This window comes from Silene latifolia, chromosome 10 (genome assembly GCF_048544455.1).
Source record: "Silene latifolia isolate original U9 population chromosome 10, ASM4854445v1, whole genome shotgun sequence".
In the NCBI taxonomy this organism is placed as follows: domain Eukaryota; kingdom Viridiplantae; phylum Streptophyta; class Magnoliopsida; order Caryophyllales; family Caryophyllaceae; genus Silene; species Silene latifolia.
In genome coordinates this window covers 90630049-90650833 of record NC_133535.1, presented here as the reverse complement: position 1 = coordinate 90650833, position 20785 = coordinate 90630049, and the positions used below count along the sequence as shown (strand labels likewise).

The 20785-nt window shown below is 38.7% G+C and overlaps 1 protein-coding gene across 1 annotated transcript; it reads left to right on the top strand.

Annotated features, from left to right (window-relative positions):
• The first annotated feature begins 318 nt into the window (after positions 1-318).
• On the top strand, positions 319-9946 carry LOC141605735 (putative mitochondrial-processing peptidase subunit beta, mitochondrial). Its single transcript, XM_074424615.1, has 9 exons — positions 319-1364; positions 1844-2008; positions 2103-2240; positions 2336-2487; positions 2616-2724; positions 4821-4919; positions 7080-7145; positions 8882-8989; positions 9567-9946. The coding sequence occupies exons 1-9, from the start codon at positions 729-731 to the stop codon at positions 9651-9653; spliced, it is 1560 nt and encodes a 519-aa protein (XP_074280716.1). The 5' UTR covers positions 319-728; the 3' UTR covers positions 9654-9946.
• Positions 9947-20785: the final 10839 nt, after the last annotated feature.

Below are 20785 nucleotides of genomic sequence, written 5' to 3'. Positions count from 1 at the left end.
GGAGATTGGCTCTGCCCGGGATTGCTCATTGTGGTCTTCCCGCCCACAAAGGAGATGTGCACATTAATGGTCTAGGTACATAGGTGCTACCTGTGATGGTAGTAGGCACCGTGAGATGGCGGGTGTTAGTAGTGATTGTAGCAGGCGCCGCCAATTGTGGCGGGTGCTACATGTGATTGTAGGAGGCTCCGCAACAGCTGCTACCTGTGAATGTAGCATGCACCACAAGTTGTGGTGGGTCAGCATCGAACTCTGGTACACTGGTTAAGAGGGTTCCGTGCACCCCATTTATCATCAATCACGTTAACAAAAAAAAGTATCTTAGGCTGTGTAGTGTTGATATGAAGAGTGATCATGTGCATCGTTTTGGGTGGAGTTTCTTATTTGCGGTTGGGCTTTCTGCTTGTAGTGGAGTCCTCTGGGATTCAGTTTCTCGCTGCATCTCAGTTTGGGCCTTCGTCCTCATGTCTCATGTCTGTTTCTCTTTCTCTCTCTCTCTCTCTCTATATCTACCATAACCCTAATACATTTGACATTTCCTTTCTCCTCTGATCTCTTTCACTGGTTTCTTACCTTTACACCTGTTTACGTTTCCTTTTTCTTTGGCGAGGGAGAGAAGATGATGAAGTACGAAGAACTACGGTAAATTAAAGCCAGCATCCTTCCTTTCCATAATCATACATCCACATTATTTATTTAGGGGGTTCTTGGCTCCACCAAACCAAAACATGGGTTTCAGCCGTCTACTGAAGATGGGCAAGCGCCTATCTCAGAGATCCAATCCATTCTCAACCGCCGCCGCCGCCGCCGCCGCCGTGAGTCCATCCCCACCACCCCTAAACCCCATGGTCTACGACACCTCCGCCGAAGTCGTTAAATCGAAGCTGAAACGTCTCTCTAATCCAGACCCACGTTTCCTAAAACACAGCTCACCCCATCCAACCCTAGCTGACCACACACCCATACTGACTGCACCCACGACCCGAATCACCACCCTCCCCAACGGCCTTCGCGTTGCCACCGAATCAAACCTAGCCGCTAAGACCGCTACTGTCGGGGTGTGGATCGACGCTGGTTCTCGGTTCGAAAGCGATGAGACTAATGGTACTGCTCATTTTCTGGAGCATATTTTATTCAAGGGGACCGAGAGGCGTTCTGTTAGGGATCTTGAGGAAGAAATTGAAAACATGGGCGGCCATTTGAATGCTTATACTTCTAGGGAACAGACTACTTTCTTTGCTAAGGTTTTAGATAAGGATGTTGCTACTTCTTTGGATATTTTGTCTGATATTTTGCAGAATTCCACTTTTGAGGAATCCTGCATTCTCCGAGAGCGTGATGTTATTTTGCGCGAAATGGAGGAGGTCCTTTCCTCTTTCTCTCTCTCTTTTTTTTTTTCCTCTTTTATCTTTCCATCTATTTTTGTCATCTATTCATCTTCATCTGTGGTGGGAAATGTAGTTTTTGTTTGTTTTTCCGAATGCGAACAAAGCGGCCTGTTATTCATTTTCTTCTTAATTAGAGCCAGCCGCTGTAGATGAAAGGGCTTCATTGTCCCTTGAGTTGCGGTTTGACAATTACTGCAACCTACTTCTATGGTGGCAGATGTAGTTTTTATTTTGTTTTTCCGAATGAGAACAAAACGGCCTCTTATTCATTTTCTTCTTAATTAGAGCCGCTGTAGAAGAAAGGGCTTCATTATCATTATCTTAAATGTAGTTCCCAACTTGAAACCTTAGTGCAACCTACTTTTGTGGTTAGGTTTACCATGGGGGACTTATTTGCATTTTGCCATATCAGAGTCAGTCTTATATGTCTATAAGTTGAGTATGTATGTTTACAGGTTGAAGGGCAGACCGAGGAAGTGATTTTTGATCATCTGCACGCAACGGCCTTCCAGTATACACCGTTGGGCAGAACCATTCTTGGTCCTGCTGAAAATATTAAGACAATCACAAAAGATCATCTTAAGAGTTATATATCAACACACTATACTGCTCCTAGAATGGTATGATATCCAACTAAAACCGCTTCTGTCACCTCACCGTCTAATTTGTCTACATTATGTTAAAGCTCACATGCTGTTGAGAATTCTATTTCAGGTAATTGCTGCTTCTGGGGCAGTCAAACATGAGGATGTTGTCGCTCAAGTGCAAAAGTATTTTACTAAGCTATCAACTGATCCTACCACCGCATCACAGTTGGTCGCAAACGAGCCAGCTTCGTTCACTGGTTCTGAGGTCTCATATACTCTGCTATATTAGCTTTGATTTGATTTGATTTGATTTCATCATCGGATTGGATTCCATATTTATTTTTCGCCTCTTGATACCAGGTTAGGATGATTGATGATGATGTGGAACTAGCGCAATTTGCTATTGCCTTTAGCGGAGCGTCATTCACAGATCCCGATTCTGTTGCTTTGATGGTTATGCAATCAATGCTAGGATCTTGGGATAAGAATGCTGGTGGTGGAAAACACATGGGGTGAGTTTTGTGCCTCAATCAAAGCTTTGTTATGCATTTTACAACATTTCTGGAGCAATTTTTTACACACCTGTTTTTGAGCTACTGCCTATAATAATTCGACGCTATTTTTACAAAAAATTGGATAGGCCTGGGCTTGTGCAAAGAGTTAGCATCAATGAAATTGCTGAAAGCATAATGGCATTCAACACAAACTACAGAGATACAGGTTTATTCGGTGTTTATGCTGTTGCAAAGGTCCGAGCTGTAACTACTCCTGATAAATTATATAATTCTTACTTGCTCATATTTTATTTCTAGGGGATGTGGACCTTAGAGTGATCTGGGATCTGGAATGTTAGAGTCTTAGTTTATAGGGTTATTGGCTTCTAAATAGGCCAGCAAAAGACAAGTTTCCTACGCTTATATGGTGATTTCCTTTGCATCGTTTAATACAACCGAGGGTTTGATTCTTGCTTGCTTGCCCGCTTTCTGTTGAACCTCTTACACTTGCACTAACGCTTTTTTTTTCAATTGAATAATACTATACGATTTGTCATCAGGGATTCAGGGTCTTTTTTTTTTTTTTTTTTTATTTGAGCATATTCAGGGGAGCCTTGGCGCACCGATTAAGGTGTTGCTTTATGGTCGTGAGGTCACGGGTTCAAGTCCTTGGAGCGGCCTCTTGCCAAAATGGCAAGGGAAGGCTTGCCTCAATTACACCCTTGTGGTGGGACCCTTCCCCGGACCCTCGCCTAGCGGGGACGCCATCGTGCACCGGGCTGCCCTTTTTTATATTCACTTCTTTTTGCTGGGTTGCAGTTTGCTTTCTACTGTTTTTCCGCTGTAGATACTCCAATTCTTATTGCTTTTGATCATTATTTTCATCTATTTTAACAAAGGTGGTAATGCATTTGTGTTTTTGTAATTAAACTTGTCACTACTCGTGTGAGGTGACATTCACTCTTGAGTGTCTTTTGAATTGCAAGTGATCTTTTCTCTTCATGGGATAAAAGCCTTTCTTTGAGTTATTTGTGCAAGAATGCAACCTCTGCTTTTGATTGTATCTCTAATTGAAAGGAAAGGTTACATAACTTGTTTTTCGGAGACTGAATCTACCTAGGTTGTTACTTTCAGTACCAGTTTGATTGAAGATAAAACATTTGTTGAAATTTTGAGTAAAGTTGCGTAATGCCAAATATTTGCATCTTTTTTCACATGATTTAATTTTGTATGCGTAGTTTTTATATTTAATTTTGGGGGTTTAACGATGAGCACATTTGGCGAATCTATTACGCTTTGTTCATTACAAGCTTTACTTTGAGTTTGCTTTGTGATGAGCTATGTTACATCGGCTCTTCAACTCTTCATATTACATTGTGTATTCGTGTTGGACACACGGCACTTTGACATGAGTATGACACATGTACACTTAATTTTAGACCAAAAATATGAGAAGTTTTTATATAATAGCCCAGTCGACGCTGGGACACACGCCCGTGTCGGATACATCTAACCAAGTCCAAGTAAAATGGGTTGTGAGTTGTTCCATAAATGCTGCCACCAGTACTCCATAATGTAGCCTATAGTATCCTGGAAACGGGGGAGAAGGAACCTTTGTTGTTTGAAAAGACGTGAATTCACCTACATGACAGGGCAATAAGGTGCAAGGTGTGTAGTGGAGATCATACACATGAGGCTCACAGTTTTTGCTAACAAGTTTGTTTTTTCAATATAGAAATAGCATGGAAAACTAGCCGTTTCTGGAATATAGAAGAGAGCTAACATGAATAATAGGGATAATGTGGCAAGGGAGGGGGAAAAAATCAAAATAGAAGATAAAAAACGGAGGAATTTGCTTTGGAGTACACCTAGTTTGTTGAAGAAAGTGAGGCTAGGGTGTAAATTTCTACTGTACCATTTTCCCTTTACCTTTCCTTTTCCTGTAAACCCCAACCAAACGCTCCCTTAATTCTTTGTCCGGTGAAGCTGTGAAGTTGCATACTATATGTGCCGTGGGTTCCAATACACACGCTTGTCTGCTTTTATAACAATTGCCTAAGTGAGTCAGTCTTATATGGTCTCTCTCAAGATCTGTTGAATATAGTCGTATTTGTAGCTAGTTGGAGTTGGAGTTCCAAATTAGTCCTCAAGGATACATGTGACCATTTGAGAGTTGGCTGTATGATTGAATCATAAATATTGTTTGAGCTGGTTAAGCTGCATATGAGTTTGTGTAGTTCTAAAATGAAGAAAAATGTTGTGAGCGGACATCTCTGTCTATTTAATTGTATAATATCAACTTTTTTTTTCTTTCCCTTGGACTTACCTGTGGCAGTTACATTATCTTTCAGCCTGATTGCTTGGATGATTTGGCATGGGCTATCATGCATGAACTTAGCAAGTTGTGTTATCGTGTTTCTGATGATGATGTTACACGTGCTTGTAACCAGGTACCCTCCCTTCTGGTTGTGTACTTTTTTTTCTGAAGCCATATGGAGCACTGATATATCTGTTATTCCGTTTAACTTGTATTGTGGAGTTGCGGTCCGATACATTTTCAATGTGTCATCCAAAATTTATTTTTTCAATACAGGGTTTTGTGTATACTACCTCCTTATCTTTTCACGGGTGGAATTCTACGAGACGTGGGATTAATGTTGTTGCTCTGTATTTCTCTCTTTGTGATACCTTTCTTTCAAAGTGTAGTCTTCGGAGTTTCTTATTTCCATTTAAGGGGGAGTTTGGTTAAGGGTCTAAAGGAAAGGGAAAGGGAATCATATCCCCCCATTCTCTTTGTTGTTGTTTGTTTTACCATTTTCCCCTTTCCCTTGCCCCTTTCCATTCCTTCCTATGGCCCCAAATCTCTCTATTTTCAGTCACCTTACCCCCCAACTTTACTGGACTACTATGAACAACAATCCCATGACCATAAATTGCCAGCTACCACTATCGTCACTTCCATTCGCCGGAGCTGCTGAATTCACCGGAGACGTCGCCGAAGCTGCCGAATTCACCGGAGCCTGCGCCACCCCACCCCACTGCTCCACCTTCGTCGGCCCTCCTCCCTCAGCCTTCGGAATCTCTTAACCAAACCTATCACCACCGCACAAAACACCACCAAATCAACCCACAAAACCCGAAAAACCCTCCCTCACCCCTCAAACACTAGATCTGGTGTTTTAAGGGGCGAGGGAGGGATTTTCCGGGTTTTGGGGGTTGATTTGGTGGTGTTTTATGCGGTGGTGGTAGGTGGGAGTGGGAATTTCGAAGAGAGAAAGAAGAGCAAATAGTGGTTCCGCGTGGGGTTAGGCACATCTCGCCATCGGCCAGGCGGTCAGCCGACCTCAGGCGAGTTGTCGGCGGTGACAATGGTGGTGGTTGGTGGTGGTGGGTGGTTATGATTATTGTATGTGGGTGATTTCTTGGAGTGATTCTCATGTAATTTCATACCAAACAAGGAGTAAAATCAAAGGGGGTCCATTTCCTTTCCATTTCTTTCCCCTTGTTTCCCTTTCTTATTTCCTTTCTCTTTCCCTCGTTCGAACCAAACGCCCCCTAAGTGTTTACGCAGTGCTGTGTGTGACTCCATGATCATACTTCCGCATCTACTATTATAAGTTTTCGTTGTCTTTTGCTATCTTTCAGGTTGAAAGGTACACTTTAGTATGTTTCTTAATCTACGAGTTAACAAGAGTGTTCTGCAGTGTTATCCACTTCCTTTGAAGTCATGCTTTGAATTCAATTTTATCTTGTTTCAATGTCTGATATTTTCTTTGAATTCAGCATCAAATGATTCTTTTTATTGATTTCTGCCTTTTATCTAACTTCTAATATGGACTTAAAAGTCATAAACATCTAAGGGATATAGAAGAATAATGGTATGTTTTGCACAATGTTGTTAGGACCAGGATTCTACTTTGGATCGACGGGGAGGGTAAGATCGAATCGGTAGAATCGGATCGTAGAATCGTAAGATTCTACAAATTCACTCATTTCTTCCCCTTCCATTTTGCACAAGAAATAAGGAAATGATTTTAGACCACACAAACACATGCAAAGAATTTGGACCACACAAACCTTTCCAAAAAAGGAAAGAGGGAAGAAAATCCGATTACCATGAAAAAGGAAAGAGGGAAGAAATGAGCAACTAGGAGGGAGTATTTTATTTGATAAAAAAATATAATCGAAGGTTAAAAAACTGATTTATCAATATTTATCCATGAAATATTGATAATTAATTATTTTAGTATCATTGTATGAACATGATTCAACAACTTGTACCAAAATTTGCGTTCTCCGATGTCATCTTATAAGAATATATATTAATATTTTTACTATGGAATCGGATCGTAGAATCGTATTATGATTCTATCTCGAGAAATTTTCCAATGAATAGGATCGTAAGATTCTACAACCATGATAGAATCGTAAGATCTGGGATCGGTCGGGCATTTTTAGATCGTAAAATCGTAGAATCGTAGGATGGAATCGGGATTATGACAACAATGGTTTTGCATGTTCCTCATATGAAAAGCAAGCTGAAATATAGTTTGCAATCTATTGTCTGTCAGCTTTATAAGATTCTAATTACTCCTTTTTTAAATTTCTAGTTGAAGTCGTCTCTGCTTCTCCACATTGATGGAACAAGCCCCATTGCAGAAGATATTGGTCGTCAGGTATTTGTTTATTCCCTTAACCTGTTTATTTTGATCTTTACTGTTTGATTGTGTATTTTTGTAGGCATATATTGAGATAATTAATTTACTCAATAAGATATTTAACCTTCTTCAATATATACTAATTAATTCCTCTATTCACTTTGATGCATTACATTTCTATATGACCCAAATTTTACTCTGAAGGAGTGAAGGCAAAGGTATAGATGTCAACTGAAAGCAGAGTGCAAGTAAAAACAGGTGGATGCACAATGAAGCCCATATTAAAACTTTGAATTGTTTTCCGGGGTTATGTTTTTAATCTTTCTCCAATATTTGATTTCTTCTTATATAACGAGGCGCTGTATACATTCAAGAATCATAAGCATAGTTAAGTGCATGAATGAACTATGGATAGCGTTTGCAGGTGAGAGAGATAATGGTGGAGGGATTCTTGGGCAAACAGTCACTTTTGGGAAGACTTTTCAATCATAAATGTAAAGAGACATGGGGTAGTCTCTTGGGAAGAGCAGGAGAGCTATTCTCTGCCTGGTTTATGTTCAGTTGTGAAAATTTAGGGAAGTTGGATTTTTGAGGGAAAGAGTATTTTGCAATTTGTCCCAAATATCATGAACATATACATTCAGTTTTGTAAGATACTGAATAATTCCTTTTTTTTTTTGAGATCAAAAATTCAAAATACTTTTTCTTTCCAAATTAGGGGCCATCACCCTGAAAATTTTATCTACTCACTGAATCACTATACACCAGATATAATGTTTTAAACACATGCAACTGTGAAGGGGTTCTCGCATTACAGAAGCATTGGTGTGATTTGTACTTCCTCTGTTCCAATGAGTTGTATACGTTTGCTTTTTGGGCACTATTCATAAGTGGGAACTATTCATACGTTTGCTTTTATAATTTTTAGTAATGTGTAGCTAAATATATGAGCAAAAGAAAACGTGCATTGATGTACTTGTATAAAGCAAACGTATACAACTCATTGGAACGGAGGAAGTATGATATTAAGTTGATACATTAAATAAACTAATATTTCAAATTTAAAGTTTAATACTCCCTCTATATCTATCCAGTTGGTCTTGCTTGTGACGGGCACTATCCGTCACAAGCTGAAGACGGATAGTGCCCCTCTCACAATAAGGCAAGTGGGAGGGCAAGTCGGGGGAAAATGGAGCACCCCATGGATAGTGCCACTTGCATATTGTGAGAGGGGCACTATCCGTTTACAGCTTGTGACGGATAGTGCCCGTCTTCAATGAGATTTTGTGATGTCTATATGATGTTCCCACTTCATTAAAATACTCCTCACATATATTCAAGAAGTGGGAACATCATTAAAAAACGGAGGGAGTATTTGTTTTGAAGATGTCTTTGTACCTAGTGTCATTTTTGGCGACAGTCCCTGTGTCTCATAATTGAGTCATGTATCTGGTCCAAAGTACTGTAGGTGTTTGCTGAGTCAGTTAATCACTGCTATTTCAACTTTTCAATAGTATGGTATGCAGAAAAGCAAACCTCGCGCCCTTGATGGGAAAACAAGCTGTGTCTTTAAGGAAGCTAATTAGATGGATGGAGTAGTTACAATTTTTGGTCTTATTAAAGGCTGAATTAGATAGGAAACAAGCTGTCTCTTGATTGAGAATTTTATTCGTATCGTTTCTTGTATTGAAATGTTTTTTCTGGCTTATTCTATGATGTAATGCAAGATATTAATGTCCATCTTGCTTCTTCAGTTACTTACTTATGGGCGGAGGATACCCTATGCGGAACTATTTGCTAGGATCGATGCTGTAGATGCTAGCGCCGTAAAACGTGTTGCAAATCGCTTTATTTATGATAGGGTAAGTATTACTCCCTCTGTCCCGGTCATTTGTTGTCCTTTTCCATTTTAGGGTGTCTCAGTCATTTATTGTCCTTTCTATTTTAAGAATGAATTTGATGAGTAATTTGATCATTCACATTCAATTTATTCCACATGTCATTCAGTAATTGGCCAATTCCCTCTTTCCTTGGTCTTTGTGCCAAAACCAAAGGACAACAAATGACCGGGACGGAGGGAGTACTATCTACTTGAATGATTTGATGCATTAGACAAATACTCTTCATTTTCCTGTTTTCTTCCCATTTGCTTTTTGAGAGTCAAACTTACTGATCTTTGATTGTTAATATGTTGCAGAATAAAAAAAATATTTCTAAATTTTTTTATATTTATTATTAAAACATCTTTCACAAAATATTATTTTCGATAAAAATAAGTATATTGAAAAACGCGGTTAAAGTTCCGTCTTGGAGACTGCAAAAAGTAAATGGGAAGGAAATAGGAAAATGGAGTAAATGACATCCCTTCAGCGTGAAATCTGATGTTTGGCGATGAAGTTATGATGTGAAGATTCTCAATAGGTGAGATTGTATATGCAGGATGTTGCTATTGCAGCCATGGGTCCAGTTAAGAATTTACCAGACTACAACTGGTTCAGACGCAGAACCTACTGGAACCGTTACTAGGCTGCTTTGCTCTTTACAAATATTTTGTTGCCTTCTCATGGAACAGCCGGTGGCAGATGGCAGTGAACTTCTCGAAAAGCCACTGACACTGGTTTTCATGAACTTTACCGGTCTTCTACAATTTTTGTAACTTCATTTTATTAGGCAATAAATCTTGTCTCTTTCCAGTTCCATTATACCGTCTTTTTGTTGAGCAAATAATTTAGTAGCTTGGCATCATAGAATCCCTGGCTGTGCAGACTTGTGCCCATGTGAACAATCAGCATTTTATGTTATTCCGATGTATTGCGACATACTCTGTATGTGTTACTGTAACTGAGGTGAGCATTTGAGTCTGGGGTGGCAAGTCTGAAGAGCTCATCCTGTTTTTTCTCGACTTTTGATGGTGAAAACAGGCAACCATTGTCTCACAGTTCACTGTCATCTCTCTGTTCACAATGTAAACACCGGCCACTGGTTGGTCGCAGTATGAATTAACCCCCAAACACATCCATATCCATAGTTTTGTATCATCCATATCCCACCTCTGCCTATTCAACTGGTTTTTTGTCCATACTTTTATCCGCATGTTTCCGCATGTTGAAGCAGGCAAGTGTATTGTTTCTGTTTTAAGTTACTTGTAAAATTAAATTTACCGTATCAATATCCCACGTTAAGCCACATGAGTAGTCCCTGATCCGTCGCAAGCTTACGACAAATATGCCCATTACAATTGAGAATTTGTGGAAATTAATATCATGCCCTAAATTTTCAAAAATATTACTTCGCATTCCACACAATTGGAGAGGACAATATAATTTCTAATATTGCTTCGCATTCCACACAATTTAGGTAAAGAAAGTGTATTTTTCAGTTTTCAATATATTATTAATGCCGTTAGGAAAAAAAATATATATATTTGATTGGTAGGATTTGCCGTCATTTCCCCTATCAAAACTATTTGTAAATTCCGATAAGAGTAGTATTTATCGAGTGTCGAACACAAGGATGGAGTGGGTTTACACTTGGTTTGTTCAAGTCTAGTTTAGTCAAACAATAAGAGGTTTGTAGTCTCTAGAACTATTTAGGGTAACTAAAACGAGAATTAAGTAATGAGATGTAAACAAATGATATTTAAGCTAGGGTCTTCGAGATCCCCTAAGTGGGATGAGATAAACAACGGTATAGAATGGGGTTTGGGTAGTAATTAGCTTAGGTAAGAGACTCAATCTCTTGGCCTCCCTAAAGATAGACAAAAAATCATCATTAAGCATCTAATCTCATCTTAAACACGATGTCAAAAGACCCTACAAACTTTTATCCATAGAGAATTCAAGCAAAGAATAAAGAAAGATGTAGACTTTCATTCACACAATTCCACAAATACCATATACGCATGATTAAGAAGACTAACAATTCTACCCAACACCCAAATATTAGTTACCCAAGTGGGGTTCCCTCTAAACCCTTGGGGGTCACTACTCACTCATTATGGTTAAACAAATGCCAACAATTGATGAAAGACAAACAAACATAATGAAAGACATGATATAAACTATGACAATAATAAAAAGGGAACCAGAAATGTAAACAATTGAAATTGAAACTAGAAAGGAGAAGAAATTTAACCCACAACAATGAAAGGTTGAGTTTTGGATTAATAAAGAGCAGAAATTCTTCAAAATCTTCTATTACAATTCAATACCCAAATGTAAACTATTGAATGACACTAACCTTATACTAATTTGATAAAGGATTAATGTTTAATTAAGGAAAGATTAAGGCTTTGATTAAATAAGTTGCATAAAATTTAGAGAGAATTCTAGATCTAGGGTTGTGTGTCCAAACGATTAAACGAGAGGGTATTTATAGTTTACAAGAAAATTAGGTTGGAAATTACAAGGAAAGTCAAAATGCGGAAGGTGTGTCCCAGCCGGTGGGCCGACTGCTGGTGCCCTACCCAGCTGGGAGTTCTCTGTAAGTTGTGAAGAAAAATCAAGTTATCAGGTACGCAAAGCCGACGGGCCGGCTACCGGTGGCTGCCCGACTGGGAGTGCTCTATAGTTCCTTCCTTATTTCTTCCGATCCCTGTCCTCCTTCTTCAGGTGTTCCCAGCCGGTGGCCCGGCTGCCGGCAGACTGCCCTGCTGGGAGTTAGCTGTAACTTCCTCTTCACTTCTACCTTTTCATCCTTCTTCATGCCCTCCCAGCCGGTTGCCCGGTTGCCGACAGACTGCCCGACTGAGAAGTTTGATAGGCTAGGTCGCACACCTAACAAAGATAATTTCCCTAGACACAAATTAATGTAGTAATAGGGGTCGAACACAAGGAGACAGGAATTGCGCTATGAGATGCTATGAAAAGATTTCTATCAAGGTCGATTACGATTGATTTGGTTTGTTGGTTGGTTTGATAATTAGCAAATAAAATGATATAACAATATATGATTAAAGGAGTCTAGGGGAGTCGGGTCACACATGCAATTATAAATATATAAATTCATGTTAAACTCAGAAATAATAACATTGTCAATTGTTTAGGCTTAAAGACACCCACCTCACGATATTAGTGTCAACCATAGACCGGGTCCTAGAGAAACTCTCGTTTATGACTAGGTCGTCCTACTACACATGTTTAGTGTAATCCGATTCCGTGCCTCTCGACTTATAGAACGAATTAACAAACTTAATCAATGAATAAGGCCTCTAAAAAAAGATTAATCGTAACGATACAAACATGTGATAGAAACAATTAAACAATATTATATCAACCTAATTTATCATTTTACATATATTAGTTATTGCATGGCTTCCCTAGTCCCTAGACTAAGGTAAATTAGCTACTCATGTTGAAATGTAAACGACAAACTTTAATGTATGAAATGCTAGACATGATTATAGAAATGATATAAACTAAATGGTGAATCATAAAATGTGATATTAAACTATGTGATATAATTGAAATACTAATGACGAAACTATGTGATAACTAATAATGTAAACTAAATATACTAGAATTAGAATTACCGAAATAGAAGTGGAACTTGCAAGGAAGAACAATTGAGAACCAAATGCTTGAATAAATTAGAGCCAAATGTTTAACAACCAAATGTTTAACAATATTAAAACTAAAGATGAAAACTAAGAGAGAATTTTGTGCTTAAGGCTAATAGAGAGTGAAATAGTGTATGTAAGACGTATGAAAAAGATGTCCTACAACGACGGATTAAGGCCCCTATTTATAATAAAATAGGGGCATAATGTAAAATTCCAAGAAGGGGCCACGATCGGGGCCGTAGGTATCCGGGCATATTTCTTCAATCCTTGCTTAAATACTCCAAGGAATCCTAAGTATGCGATAAATGTCCCTCAATGCCTCCGTTAATGCTTCATAATTCTTCCTAAGAGCATCCAAAGGAGTATCCTAAGCTTGGAATTCTCTTCATAAATTTGGACTTCTTTTGGGCTCTTTTGTAAGATCATTTTGCATTATCTCATACACTTTTGCATGGGCTTGGAAACACATTCTTCCATGGTTGTTTTGGTCCTTGTCATTTGATAATTTCCTACCATTGTCCATCTTGCTTCCACTTAGCTTAGTGAACTTGGTGCTTGCTAATGTGATAGGAAAAAGCCTCTAAATGGTTAGATTCCTACAAAATGTGATTAAATACAAGCAACACACCTAGAACACAAGATTAGCTCACAAATATACTAATTAAAGATGATATGCAATCAAAAACGAGCTAAAATGAGGGGTAAAAGTATAAAATGAACACATCAAACTCCCCAAAGCTAAACTCTTGCTTGTCCCCAAGCAAGAAACCATATCCCATCAATTGCAATATCCTAAAACAAGCTAAGCATAATGATTCAAAACTCGAGACAACATGGGCATAAGGAATAATGCAAAAACATGGATGATATTTACACGACGACGTAGCATGAAAGACTTTAAATGAACCTTTAAGCTCTTGCATGATCTTTTGCCTAATGGACTCTCATAATGCACTCAAACTCATTTGTATGAGAAAAGACATTTTGTGTGAAAACACTCACTTATCCTCGACTCATGAGAATGTGCCCGCAATCTAATATTGTATTTATTTCAAAACTACAAGCCAAAAACAATCATATGCAAGCATGGAAAAGAAGCCAAATGGGTAAGAAGAAAGATAAAAGACATGGGTAGAAAGGGGAACAAATGAATTATGGAAATCTAGAGCTTAAGTTAAGCTAGTAACTATCCAAAATAAAAGGATGCTCAATCCCGAAACTAACCCAATAATTCGATACAAATCATAAGAATTCTCTCCAAAATATATGAATAAGACATGAGAGTTTTCTTACACCAACCTCTTCTTGTTCTTTCAATTCAAATCATACCTTTTTTTTTTTTTTTTTTTTTTTTTTTTTTTTTTTTTCATTTCATGCTTTTTTTCTTCATCTTTTCTTTTCTTTCTCATCATTTTTCATTTTTTTCAATTCTTTCTCTTTCATTTTTTTTTTCTTTTTCTCATTTTTTTTTCAAGAGCATTAAGACCAAGCTCACATTGATATTTCAAAATAAAACAAATCCCAAATGAGCACCCAAACACAACTAATCGTCAAAGCCACTAGCTCAACAAGGTAGGCAATTTTTATAGGTAGCTAGGGATCAAATTTGTGAAGGGGTTCAAAGAGGCAAATTTAATCATGTGAATGGCTCTAAAATGCTAACAACATATGAATGCATGCTTATAAAGAGATGAAATGAAGACCATGCTTGTGCATTTTGGTGAAACACACACCATAAGGAAACCTACACTCACCTAAGAGGGACCGAATATGGATGCATCGGCCCAAAGAGGTTCTACCTTACCAATTTTGTAGCTTGCCAATAGTCAAGATCACGCCTATTCGGTTCATTTTCCATCTCCCACCTACTATGTCAAGACATCCCCATGTAGCAATTATCCCATCATATAAAAACAAATCATTAGCTATAAGCTATCATTAGGATAAGCAAGAGGGAAAGTAGGCTTAAAAGCAAGCAAAAACACACAATTTTTCTCAAAATTTTCAAAATTTTCTACATGCAAACTACACTACAATGCAAATGCAATCCCCCCCCCCCCTCCCCCAAGCTAAATACAACATTGTCCTCAATGTGCCAACAATTAAATATCTCAACTAAACCATAAAAAAATGGCTCAAAACACATAAACAAGAAGGACAAGGGGTCATATTTAATGGGTTGCGAGAAAATAAACTAAAGTGCAAAGCCAAGAAAACTTACTAGACTAGCTAGCCTCCCCCCAAGCTAGTATGTATACGTGGGACACTTCCTTTCATCATTCATTTAAGAAAAGGGCTAAAAGTTGAACCCCTTCCTTCCTCTTTGAAGCACCATGGGTAGGAGCTCTTCTTGGTGCCATTTTTCTGAAATTTTAAGACAAAAATTCATCTTAGCCTTAATCCATCCAAATAGACATAATAGAAAAAATTAGTTATCTAATTCATCCTATAAACATTAATAGAGCATAATACAATCAATTTCTAGTACAAATAAGCACAAAATCAATTTCCCTTAATTTGAGTTAGGATTTGATAAACTTGATTAAATTGGTTATAATGGATGAAATCAAAGAGAAAAGAGAGGAATACTTACTTGATGATGATTAATGATGAATGAATCTTGCAAAATGATGAAAAAAATGGTGTTTTGTAGTGATTTTGAGTGAAGAAATGGAGAAATATGAGAGGTAACAGATAGAAGGTACCGTCGGACTTGAAGGTAGAATGATAGAACAAATTCTCTTACCTGTGTAAATAAAAGCGCTGCCAAAAAAATGAGAAACCACGTCCCCGATCGAGGTTGGCAACCCTGATCGGGGTTGACCGTCTTTTGTTGCTTTGGACTTTCTCATTCCTTGTTTGTTTAATTCCGCTCCGTTTTTGAAAGTTACGTCCCCGAACGGGGTTTTTGCATGGGGAAGCGTGAATTTTCTCCTTTAAGCCTCATTTTCTTCAATTTTCACCTATAAATCATAAAACAAAACACCGTCAAGTCTAGTATTTATTTTTAATTCTACGAAAAACAGTAAATTGCGGAAAATTAAAAACAAAAATAAATAAAAACAAATAAAAAGCAAGGTTTGCCTCCCAAGAAGCGCTGGTTTAACATCCCGCACGACGTAAGAAGCTTATTTGATCAAGTTTCATCATTGAGCTCGCCACCATCCGAGCTTCCTTTCAAAGCTCCTTTTGCATTCCGCATCCATTTGAAATTCTTCCAAGAAAATTTCCCTTTTCTTTTGGCACTCTTAGCATTAGTGCCCTTAGAATCGTCACCTACAAAACAATTAACACCAATATCTTCCTCCAACGGATCCATCGGTATGGATCCAAGTGTAGTAGAGGCATTAGAAGAGTCCACAGTGCTAAATAAATAATAAGACTCTTGTAACATTGGGCTTCTAATGGTGTTATTCTTGCTAAAGGTAACCCTGTCATCACCTACCTCCAACGTCAACTTCCCATTTTTCACATCGATTAACGCACCCGCGGTGTGTAAAAATGGCCTACCCAATATAATTGGGGTTTGTGAGTCCTCGGCCATATCAAGTATGAGGAAGTCAACGGGTATGAAAAACTTGCCAACTTTGACGGGCACATCTTCTAAGACACCTAAAGGTCGCTTTAAAGAACGGCCCGCCATTTGCAAGGTGATACTTGTGCATTTTAAAGCACCCCATGTTAAGTTTTTCACAAATTGAATAGGGCATGACACTTAAACTAGCACCTAGGTCGCAAAGGGCCTTATCAATGGTATATGTGCCTATAGTGCAAGGAATAGAATAACTACCAGGGTCCTTAGGTTTCAGGGGAGACTTATTTTGTAAGAGTGCACTACACTCTTCGGTGAAAGCAATAGTCTCAACCTCATTGAAGGATCGCTTCTTTGAGAGGATTTCCTTCACAAACTTTGAGTAGAAAGGGACTTGGGTAAGCAATTCTATAAATGGGATGGTGACTTGTAAATTCTTAACAACTTCCAAGAACTTACCAAACTTACTCTCTTCCTTGTGCTTTGCTAGACGGTGGGGAAACGGCACTTGAACAACTTCATTTGGAGGAGCATCCTCCACATCTTTCTCTTTCTCTTTATAAACCTCAATAAGAGCATCCACCTTTTTAGAAACGACATCTACCTCCTTAGCATTAGAAGAGACCTCTTTCTCAACAATTACCTCATTACTCTCTTTGGTACCAAACTTACTATTTCTCTTATGCCACAACAAGCGATGAAAAAATGGCACACGATCCCTGTTGAGTTTATGGATTCAAGTACCTAAGAGGGGGAGGGGGTGAATTAGGTACTCTTTTAAAAATTTTAACTTCAACTTTATTGGATTAAAGTAAGTTAAATGAACAAAAGAGATTTAGAGGATACTTTGAATAATATTGAAAGATTGAACAAGTATCTCGATGAATGTTTGCTGAAGTATGAAAGCAACAATCGTTCTGACTGTATCTATTTGTCTCAGTTTGTGAAGTATGACTGCAGACCAAATGCGACAGTATGATGAACTGTTACTTCTAAGTTTAAGCGAAACAAAACAAGCAAACAAAGTAAAAAGGCAGCGGAAATAAAATAAGCACTTGAACACGAGATTTTTGAATTGGTTCGGCAAGAAACTCAAGTGCCTACGTCCAATCTACTTTTTATTACTTTCCTTTAGTGATCTACTCCGAAAACTAAAAGACCCTTGTAATAAAAGACGCCAACCTACTCCGGTTGCAAAGCTAGTACAAGAACTACTCCGTTCTAGACAAGCTAACTCGCAATCTACTCCGATTGCCAAGAGTTAAAGGACTACTCCGTCCTAGAACTCAACAACTCACAACCTACTCCGGTTGTCAAGAGTTAAAGACTACTCCGTCCTAAACTCTACTAACACACTTAAAATGTAAAGGATCAAGTTTCCACTAACACATTCTTAACAAAGAATAGAGGTGGACAACTTTTACAAGATCAACACTTTTAAGCAAGAGAGTTTAGTATAGAAAAGCAACAGTAGCCACGACTGTAGAAACTGAAAGACACTTGAAGACTTTTAAAAGGATTTTGCAAAAGACACGATTTTTAATCTTTAAAAACACTTTGCAAAACATGAAAGAATTAATTCAGAAAGTCTTGGGGATTTAATGAGGAGGATGCACGGTTTATATAGAGGAGGTGAGTGAAGGGGTTGCTAGGGTTTTGAAGGGTCAAAGACCTCACATGTGAAGACCATTTGCAACCACCTAAAAGCTTGCACCAAAAAGGAGTCTTTTGCAAAGGAAGGAATAGAGAAAGAAGGTTTGAAAGACAACCTTAAATGCACATGCAATTTCAGAAAACAAAGGATGTGAGACAAGTCACATGATGACAAGTTAACACAAATATGGCAAAAAGCAACTTTTGTTTTCTTAAAAACCAAAGGATTGAATTTGCATAAAGAGGAAACATTTTGAATAATTCAAACCACTCTTCATTGGATACTACCTCCTTAATAAAAATCTGATTTTTATCTTTGTAAAATGATAATCACGTGAAAGCTTTTGAAAGATAAAAGGGACTTCAAGTTTCTCGAGTTGTGGCATAATCCAAACAGCTATTTGCGTGTAAAAGCAACAGTCGTCTGGACTGTTTCTATTACTCTAATATACTTAACTTTCTCACTTGTACATTAGATGACACACGACTAATTACAAAGGGATTAATAACAACTTCAACACTTCTTAATCCAAGCTTGATTACATCATTAATCCTGAAAAGGTAAACTAAGATAACACAAATCAAATGGGCATGTTATCATCAACATAAGGAACCCAACAAATTCCCCCTTTGATGATGACAAGCCCCAAACGAATGTATAAGCAATGTAAACACCTTGATTCAAGATTTTTAACAAGCAAGATCAAATGATAGAGAAGGGACAATATTACCTTACCAAGGGCAAAAGCTAGAATCAAACTATCAAGACAATTTTACATTGCCCCAAACAAGAATCAAGCTAAGAAGGTTAGGCAAGACATTAGTTTAATCAATAAGCAAGGAGATTTAAAGCATGAGTTTATCTTTTCCCCCTCTTGACATCATCAAAAGGATAGGGATGTCACAAGCATTAGAGTGCAGATATTTCATAAGAAAACACAAAAAGACACATGTAGATGTGACAAGGTAACAAGGTCAACATAAACAAAGATTAGGCAAAGGCTAATCAAGGTTCAACATAGCTAAAGAGAGTTTAAAGTACACCACCAATTGTTCAAAATAACAAGCAAGAAAATAAGTTTTAGAAAGGCACAACCAAGGTGGAACAAAATGAAGGGACACGGGTGAGGGTTAATAGGCCGAGAGGAAATGGAAAGGCTAAGGAGAGGAGGCTTGTTCACCATCCGAGCCACTACCCAACGGATCATCATCCACATTAGCATCTTCACCAATCTCTTTTGTTGACACAAGGGTGGAAATAATATCCACCTCTCCACGGATGAGGTCCAAAGTAGAAGCAAGAGCTGAAATAGCCAAGTCCTTTTGGCGAGCATCTTCCCTAATCCACGCACCTAACTCAGCCACGGCATTAAGCACGTCCCGCATATTACCCGAGTTACCTTGACTTGATGACCCAACTTTAGGGTCCTTCTTAATTGTCACGAAATTAACTCATCATTCTCAATTTTGATCAACATCTTCCCCATTTGCCCATCACTCATGGTATCACACATATCCAACGAACCCAAGCTAGTATTCACTAAAACCCCGTGTGCCTTGAGCACAACCGATAACCACATTCCATAGGGTAAATGAATCAAGCTAGAAGAAGGTCGACGAAGCTTGGTCGAGATAAGATTAAAACGTTTAAACATTAGCCCAACTAGGTTCACCTTCTTATGGGTAGCAATGTGATAGATTAAATATTGTAAGGCAATGGTGAGCTTTCCTCTATCACCCGAAGGGTAAATTGACCTACAAAGCATATTGAAAATAATTCGAAGAGGAGGTGGGATTTGGGTGTTGCTCACGGGTCCGGGGGAGACAGTTTTGGGACAAACGGTTTGAGCAATGCTAAGAGGGGAGGCATATGGTAAGGCTACCCAAGTTTCAGAGGGGAGTTTGTCATAGCCTCCGACTGGAATATTAAGAGCGATGAGCGAAATCAGATTGAGTCGTTTTAGAGGCTTACCGTTCACCTTAGTCAGTAACAAATTCACAGATTTATCAACCCGTACCGTTGCAAAGAATTGAATCACTTCGCTCACAAATACCGGCTCACGCATTTCCAATAACTTCTCCCAACCTTGAGCTAAAACCATGTCACGGACAGAGTGGAAAGCCGGTGGCTCGAACCAGTTTTGATTATACACCCGAGGAGAGTGAATTGCTTTAATGTTCATCAACCTTTCACAATTTTTGTAAATGGAAGTAGGGAGGTCGAGACTCTCAAGGTGAGCCCAAACAATGGCTAGATCCCACTTCGAGGTTAGGGAGACCGGATCAGAGGGAGCAAGGTAAACAAGCTTTTTCTTTGAAGGTTTCGATTTTTTCTGGGTAGGTTCATTCGGATTTTCAATTGGGATGTCATCAATGGGATTATCAATGTTACTTTGTTCAGCATTTTCAGAGATTGGGGGTAATTGGGATGAGGAGGCTTTTTCTTTTCTTTTGTTGTTCTTTTTCGCCGGAGTCGGGTCAGACTCGCCGGACTTCGATGGATTTTCGTTCAAATCAAATTCGGTTTCATCTTCAACATCTTCAACCAAAACAGTAACCGGTTCAGAGGAGGAGCTCGGAACAGTGGAGCTTTTCTTCCGACCACCACGAGTGCGTCGTCCTACCATTGTGGAGATGGGTATGTCGTCGGATGATGGAGGGTCAGTGGGTTTTGGTGATGGTTGAGGGCTAGGTGGATCTGGGTTTGTTGATGTCGTATTTGAGGTTTGTGGAGGAAAGGCGTAAGATGTTTTGACTGGAGGCATGGTTGGAGTTGGCGATGCAGGTGGGTTGGATGTGACAGGTAGGGAGGTAAATTTTGTGGGTTTGATGGGTGTGTTAAATGATGTTTTTACCATGGTGGGTTAGGGTAGGTGATATGAGGAAGGTGTGGATTTTGGAGATGAAGGGTTA

Bases quoted from the DNA above. Each gene is read 5' to 3' on its own strand.
- LOC141605735 (XM_074424615.1), top strand. From the start codon at position 729: ATGGGTTTCAGCCGTCTACTGAAGATGGGCAAGCGCCTATCTCAGAGA. The intron at 2,241-2,335 runs GTCTCATATACT...TCTTGATACCAG, and splicing joins CTTCGTTCACTGGTTCTGAG to GTTAGGATGATTGATGATGA. The intron at 8,990-9,566 runs GTAAGTATTACT...TTGTATATGCAG, and splicing joins ATCGCTTTATTTATGATAGG to GATGTTGCTATTGCAGCCAT.